Source organism: Carex rostrata, chromosome 35 (assembly GCF_964058835.1).
Source record: "Carex rostrata chromosome 35, lpCarRost1.2, whole genome shotgun sequence".
Classification (NCBI taxonomy): domain Eukaryota; kingdom Viridiplantae; phylum Streptophyta; class Magnoliopsida; order Poales; family Cyperaceae; genus Carex; species Carex rostrata.
This window is the reverse complement of record NC_135952.1, coordinates 2,134,803-2,142,470: the sequence shown is the minus strand read 5'-3', so window position 1 is coordinate 2,142,470 and position 7,668 is coordinate 2,134,803. Positions and strand designations below refer to the sequence as shown.

Below are 7,668 nucleotides of genomic sequence, written 5' to 3'. Positions count from 1 at the left end.
CCCTACTTGGTCTCGGTAACAGTGCATCAGTAGTGAAGAGAGGTCAGAGGAGAGATCAAAGCAATCTTTCAAAACCTACCCCCTTCTCTCTCTCTCTGTTTCTCTTCCCAGAGATGGATTCTCAAGTGTTAGTAGCGCTTGCGCTTTCTCTTGTGGGTGGACTAAGCACATCTCTAGGTATTCGTTTCAGATTCTTAATCGTCAATTTTGTAGAATTTTTAATGCTGGTTAGGTTTAGAGCGTAAGTTGTTTGCTATTTGAGGCCTAAATTGGATTAGTAATATTTTTAGGGCTTAATTACTTTGGAAAATAAATTAGGCTCAAATTCAGAGACCTTTTGACTTTTGACAGAAACTGTTTAAAACTTCCCAATTAACTTATTTTCCTGTATGAAAATACATAAATGGACAAAATTTTACAATTTGAAAATTTTCTGATTCATTTCCTTGCTATTTTAGAGCACTTTTCAAACCCCCCACCCAAATTAAGTTTTTATTTTATATTTGTTCTGTCACAAATTGACTGGTACAATGGTTGTATTGTATCATACTGATTCTGGTGACCTGGTACATAATTTATTTTGTTAACGTTGATTGAGTTCAGAATTTTGAAGTTGGTATGATATTAAATATGTGATCCATAGTTGCTATAATTTCCTTGATTCTTGGAAGTGCCAGAAATAAAACAATTCCATCACTTTTTATCTACCTGTGTGCGTTCTAGGGTTTATAAAACTTTAACCTTTTATTGTATTTTACATGGGTGCAGGTGCATTATTTGTGATAGTTAATAAAGCGCCAAACCTTAAAATGCTTGGCCTTCTTCAGGTACTTTAACATTATCTTCTTTCATTTAAATAATTATAAGCAATAAATGGTTAATAATGCGAAGTTGTACATACCAGAATGTCAGGGTTTGCAAATTTGAAATATAGAAAGTATTCCTTTTCATTACTCTTAATTTATTCAAAATTGCAAAAATTTCCCTTTTCCTTGGCCTAATTTTTGTTGAGATAAATACTGTAGAAGTACCCTTTGTGCGTTTTATGATTTGAACAGCAAAGGGGGTGTGGTATATATGAATATGATACTGTATAGTTGTAAAGAATTGTTTGTTTTCTCGCGGTTTACTTTGGAATATTTTATATTTTGACAAGTTAGGGGCTTATCTGATATATTGCATTTCAAGGTAGACAGATGGCCCTTGAATTTGTGAATTTTTTTTTCTGTTCCTTTCTTGTTATGTAAATTTTAATTTTGTATGTATTGTAGGGCTTTGCAGCAGGGCTTATGTTGAGCATATCCTTCCTAGATTTGGCACATAATGCGATCAATTCCATTGGTTTTTTAAAAGGGAATCTTTGGGTAAGAGAGAAAAACTTTCCATATATCTTTGTTTTTGCATATAGATCCTGATAAAACTCCAAATTCCTTGCATACCCTCTAAAAGTGCTCCCACTTCTCATACCAGTCAGGTACCACTTCTTTTGGTAATTGAGTCTTTCGTCAAAATCTCTTACCAGAAGAAGCACATAATAATTCCCTCATTGTAGTTGCTGTGCTGGTTCGTACCATTTAATAAATGCCTACATATGACTATAATTATTGGTTTATATGCTCTTGATTTAGTTTTTTGCAGGGGTACTGTTCTTTGCTTTCGTTGTCAATTTTATCCCTGAACCAACGGTGGTGCCACAGTCTGAGACCGACAAAAAAATGGTCAGTTTGTTTAACACCTTTTTTTTTCTGTCAAGGGTCTTGTGAAAAATTTGCTATATTTGTAAAACACGTTTCTGACATCCACTTAATTGTAAACTAATGTTTAGTTGGTAAACCTTTTTTTTTTTTCAAAGTGGCCTCTGATACTTTTTATCTCTCTCAACAAGAAGGGTATAATATGAACTAAAAACCTAATGTATGAATTTTCTTTGTTTTTATTTAAGTTGTATTATGGGAAGATGGCTTATTTGATCCTGAAGGGCAAATTTGACTTTTTTGAATAAATTCCACTATAACCTATGTTATTTTTTCTATGCAAATGTACAACAAAAATATTGGTTTTTTTTTTTTTGTGGCCTATGATAATATTGGTTCAATTTGCAAAAGTGGTAAATATATTCTGAAAACCTACTAGTATCGCCAAATATGCATGTTGGTGTCTCTTTGTGTTTCACTTCAATTCTGTTTATTTGATTATTAATTTTGGATTGAAAAACGAAAGAAACATGAGACAGAGGATGAAGGATCTGGAAAAGATATGATGAAGAAACACCGCCGCCAGGTCTTCTTTAGTGGCATCATCACTGCTGTTGGTTAGTTTTTTATGTGTTTCCTATTTTCTTTTTCATCCATTTGTAGAAAGGAAGGTATTTCAAATATGCCCCTATGATTATCAAATATCATGCATACCCTCATAAACAAGAAATATGATATATACTCGTGTAAAACAATAAAAAAATTCCATTTTACTTATTAGGTTTATCAGTGATGTTTCCATGTTTTCTTGGTGTTAATTCTATTTCTTGTTTTCAAGGCGTATACATGATATATAACGATTTTCCAATGGCAAACACAGGAAGTGGTCGTTTTTCTTTTGCAACCAGTGGATTCACAAACAAAAATTTATTAAAATGGGTATGTGTAACATTCCTTATGTTGCGGTGGTAGAAATTGCATTTGAAAGTTTATCAGGGACAAATGTGTAATAATGTTTCTGATAAAGTGAAAACTTCATCTGTATACTTGTTATCTAAAAAAAAGTTCAATACTGCAATACCAGCATAATGCAATGTATATATATCTCTTGCGCTTTTGGGGTATACAACTATATATATTATGAGATTGTTTGCAATTTATCATAAGATCTTTTTGTGGCTGTAGCCTTTATGAAATAAGGTGAGTAAATAAGCATCATGTAGACTAGCGCCATATAAATTTGTAGTGTTTTGGATCGTTGCCCATGTGATATATTTATCTTTTTTATGTCATAGGCATTAGTTTGCACAACTTTCCTGAAGGAATGGCCGTTTTTCTTGGTTCCATCAAGGTAAATTATTTTAGTGTTATTTTGGTTCACCCAAGTAAAATGTTACAATGTCATAATTAGTTCAGCGAGAAATATCTTGAATGGAATTACACAAGAAATGTCACATGTTACTCTTAGAAATAAAGAAGAGCAACATAATAATTTGATCACTAAAAGGATCTCATATGTCGCTGCGTTTATATCTAAATAAGCAAGGAGAAAGTAGAGCAATTTGGATAGCATTGAAGATGCTGTTAAAGACATTATAAATTATAATTTTTTTTCTAGGGCAACTATGCATTGAGTGCTTTCAAGGGCATATGTGATATTTTGCTGTGATGTAGGGGCATACATGAAGATTTTCCTTTTTTATATTTTAATAATTGAGAAACTCTATTTCCAATCTTATGATATAGAGCAAGACTTCCATGCTCCATTTGTACCAGTACATCCTGACTGGTCCTTACTAGGACCACTTTAACTGGTACAGTGACAAGTTATTCTGGCAATGATGAAAATGGTGTATTCTAGTCATTACTGGAACTGATCTTATAAGAAAAAGAAGACATTTAATGTTTATTATGCACGGCCTTTGTGGTCCTAGTCTTACTGGAAAAAGCCTAGAAATTTTTGTGTTGTACTGCTTTGCTATTACTATATAAAAGTTCATATTGAAAACATGTAGGGGCTTCGTGTTGGTGTCAATTTAGCACTTGCAATAGCCTTGCACAACATTCCTGAGGTAAGTAAATATTTGTTTTGCTGTAACTATAAGGTTTATTTGGTGTTTATTTTAGTTCTACTATTAAATTCAAAGGATTTATATTTGTTTTGCTCCAAATTTCCTCTTTTCAGGGTGTTGCTGTGGCTCTTCCAGTTTACTTTGCTACAAACAGGTACCTAACAACCATGAGTTTGCTTTATTTAATAAGTTTACTTCTTTTGTTCTATCTCTAATATTTTTTTTTTCTATGCTCTTATTCAAAAGCAAATGGCAAGCCTTCAAATTGGCAACCCTTTCAGGTTTGGCGGAGCCACTGGGAGTCATAATTGTTGGTACTTTTTTTTTTCTCTTTTCGGTCTTTTTAAATATGTCACTGTATATCATCATATTTTTGTGTAAATTTTGTTCTCAATTTCTTCTGCTTTTAATTAAAATTTGCAGCATACTTGTTTCCAAGCAGTCTAAATCCAGAAATCCTTGAAGGTTTACTGGGAGCAGGTATGCAACTTTCTTTGTTAACATGTGGCATGGGATATTAATATGAAGTGCTTTTGTATATAACACCCAGTATGATTCTACCACATAATACCAATGCTTTAACATATTGTATATATCATACAAAAGTTTGGCATATCTAGCCCCGACCTTCAGCTGATGTCATATTTTATGTGACTTCATCTATAAAAAATTTCACTACTTGCTTATGTTTAACATAATGAGCTAAATTTGAATTAAAAATCAAGCAAAATTAATGAAATGGTGGTTTCAAGAATCTGTATTGTTAAATGCTCTTGCATATAACTGAAATATTGTCGGTAACTACTGCAGGTATACAGAATGTCGCATATAGTGTATTGTATGACCTGCATGATTTTATTGTGTAAATTTATGAACTGAAACTGTATTGTATGACCTGTGTGATTTTTGAATTTTAACTTTTTTTTGTTGGTGAATAGTTGGTGGTGTAATGGCATTTTTGACATTGCATGAAATGCTACCTCTTGCATTTGACTATGCTGGTCAAAAACAAGCTGTGAAAGCTGTATTTTTTGGCATGGCCTTCATGTCAGCCAGGTAATCTCGTTCTCTGTATAATTGACCCCAATACAGGGTTGAAACTAGAAAATTTAGATTTTGGGGGGCTGAAACGTAAAATGTATAATGTGTGGTTGCTGGGACTTGAAACCAAGTATCTACGGCCACAAGATAGAGTTCTAACCACTAAGCTACAGCTACACATTTAGCATTTTATGAGAGGGTGCTGAACTATGTAAACACTATTAAAAATTATAAAATGTAAAGGATAAAATTGCTAATTTGTATTTGACCTAGATGTACCCCTGCCAAGATACTTTGAATATCTTTCTTAAAATCTATATAAGAATTTTATTTTTTATGGAATCACAGTACAAGTTGAACATGCCACATGCAACTTTTGGGAAAATAAACCACAAAAAAAGAAAATAAAAAAATATTTCTTGTTTCTCTTGTGTGTTAGTCTTCTCTTTTAGTTCAAAGAAATGTTAACGTCCTTGTCCATTGATCAGAAATCACAATAGTTAAATTTTCATTTTTAATCAAGAATTTCAGTTTTATCTTTGATGTTAATAAATGTGCAAAATTTGAATTCTGCAGCTTGTATTTCTTAGAGATCAGCCTGCCAGAGGACATGTCTTTGTGAAATGTCCAAACTGCCCCTTGTGAAGCACTACACAGGTTGGTATCTTTCTCTACAAAGAATAATTAGTGAATATAAGTGTGTCAAAACCCCTTGTGATTCGGGCACTCAATGAATATCCATGTCAGCATGTCCATATTATTTGAGGTTTCACAAATGAATCGTCATGTGGATATTGAAATTGTACCCGTTTGTTTACTGGACATGCATTTGGATCTTAAAAATGAAATCTAGTTTTCTATTGCATTTGGATTTGGAGCCAGTTCAAGTTCAATCGAAATAGTTAATGAATGTAGTGTATTATATAGTCGTATGATATATTTTTATGAAAAAGAACATACTGTTAGTATGACATGACACCAAACCCTAGTATATTATTTTATTAAGAATCTACTGAAAGATTCATGTTGTACTCTTGTGTATATTATAAGATAATTTTGAGGAAAGGGATATATTTGACAAAACTAAACTAAATTTATGGATACCAACAACCAAGTATCCTTGCTAGCTCTTTTTACCAGTTAGCTTTATAAATAATTTCTTTTCTTTACATAAATTTAAACTGGTATACATTGTTTTTGTTTTGTTGCAGATTAGGTTTTGCCAGTAGAATCATAGGTGATGAGCTGTGTTTAGCTGGTACAAAAGCTTGATTTTAATTAATGGCATGTTGACAAAATGCCCTCTGTCATTTATAACAAGTGTAAATTTCTCATTGGGCCTTGTCTGGGCTTTTAATAAACAGTACTTGCATGATGTCTCTCAATGCTTAGAACATTATGCTGTCTCTCACCTTTCACTTATCCAGTGGAAGTTTCAATCATGGCTTCTCTTACTGCCCATGCTAATTATAAAAGAGAGAAAAACATGAGACCCTTATTCACTTTTTTTTTATTGCTAACATAAAAGGGCAAACACAACTAAATGAGCATCTAATTGAATTGGTTGTGTTTCCAAATTATCTGATCAATAAAGAAATCCTTGACTAAGTGAGGATCAATAATGTTATCTGATACCTGGAAAAGGAAAATAAATGTTTATGTTAAAAATTAAAACATGGCTTGGTGGTGGTTGCTATCTTTTAATTTTATATATTCTAAGATGTCATCATCAATTCTCTACTTAAAGTCATTGATGAGTTGTAATGGGTAAAAAGAGTTTGATTCTTACCCAGACTGTGATTTTGAAAGAGCAGTTCATTTGTTCACAAATTTAGCAATCTATATAGTAGAGCATGGCCTTTGTATTGCCCACACTAGGTAATCTCTTTAGGAAGAGAGAAATATTGACTATGGAATCCAACAAATAAAAAACTGTCTTTGATTCTTTTTTTTTTAAATCATCGTATATCACTTTGGTGCCTTTAGAACATAACTTTTTATTTATAGAAATAATATTAAAATTATATAAGGTTCTAAAGGAACTGAAAAAAAAAAAATAGTACCTTTTTCTTTCACAGAAAACAATTCCTTTAGAAGGGACAATTTTTTTTTTGGTTCTTTCTACTGGATCAAAATACTCATTTAATTCATCTAGAAGCCTATATAATTTTGATAGTATTTCTAAAAATAAAAAATACCGCCTCTAAAGGGTAGCCTTTAGTGAGATGACTGATTGACAGTATAAACGGTGAAGAAATCCAAAATAAGGTTAGCTTGGTGCAATTATGATTCACAAAAATGCAAAGATAATGCGGTGTCATCTCACTCGTTAGGTAATATATGAGATCTAATTAATTAACATTTTGACAAGATATTTCGACAACAAAATAAAGAACTTTGACAGGATATGGGCAAATCATTTTTTTTTTTTTTTTGTTATGTAATATACGCTGATCTAAGTGACATATTGACAAGATATCTCCATTGAACAAACCAGCTTGACAAGATATGAGACAACCATATATCTCTTTTTTTATTTATTTTTATTATGTAGAACTAGGGGTGGCAAAAAAGCTCGGAGCTCGTGGCTCGATCGTGACTCGCACCTGACTCGCTTGTTAATAGTTTGCTTGTCATTGGACCGAGCTATTAACGAGCTAGCTCGCCACTAGCTCGATTCAAAATTAACGAGTTCAAGCTAGGGCCTAGTTTGCTCGCTAGCTCAGCTAGGGATTAATTTGTAAATTTGTATGAATTTGTGTGCATTTTATACTGTTTAGCTCGGTCTAGCTCAATTCAGCTCGATCCATAAAGTTTGTATAATTTATTTTATTCTTAAAACAAGATCCAGCCAGACCTAG

The 7,668-nt window shown here is 32.4% G+C and overlaps 1 protein-coding gene across 2 annotated transcripts; it reads left to right on the top strand.

Annotated features, from left to right (window-relative positions):
* Nucleotides 1-6,203, top strand: LOC144549445 (ZIP metal ion transporter family). Of its 2 annotated transcripts, none has more exons than XM_078298178.1 (13): nt 1-177; nt 769-827; nt 1,272-1,364; nt 1,629-1,718; nt 2,221-2,311; nt 2,990-3,045; nt 3,710-3,766; nt 3,880-3,920; nt 4,013-4,080; nt 4,190-4,246; nt 4,705-4,822; nt 5,384-5,464; nt 6,019-6,203. In XM_078298178.1, exons 1-12 carry the CDS (start codon nt 114-116, stop codon nt 5,427-5,429), a joined length of 840 nt encoding a protein of 279 aa, XP_078154304.1. In that variant the 5' UTR covers nt 1-113; the 3' UTR covers nt 5,430-5,464; nt 6,019-6,203. The 2 variants fall into 2 exon arrangements, with proteins under 2 accessions (XP_078154304.1, XP_078154306.1); XM_078298180.1 differs by having other exon boundaries at nt 2-177; nt 5,384-5,468; nt 6,024-6,203.
* The last annotated feature ends 1,465 nt before the right edge of the window (nt 6,204-7,668 follow it).

Coding starts and splice junctions, on each gene's coding strand:
- LOC144549445 (XM_078298178.1), top strand. CDS start 114: ATGGATTCTCAAGTGTTAGTAGCGCTTGCGCTTTCTCTTGTGGGTGGA. Junction 828..1,271: donor AAATGCTTGGCCTTCTTCAG/GTACTTTAACAT, acceptor TATGTATTGTAG/GGCTTTGCAGCAGGGCTTAT. Junction 4,823..5,383: donor ATGGCCTTCATGTCAGCCAG/GTAATCTCGTTC, acceptor TGAATTCTGCAG/CTTGTATTTCTTAGAGATCA.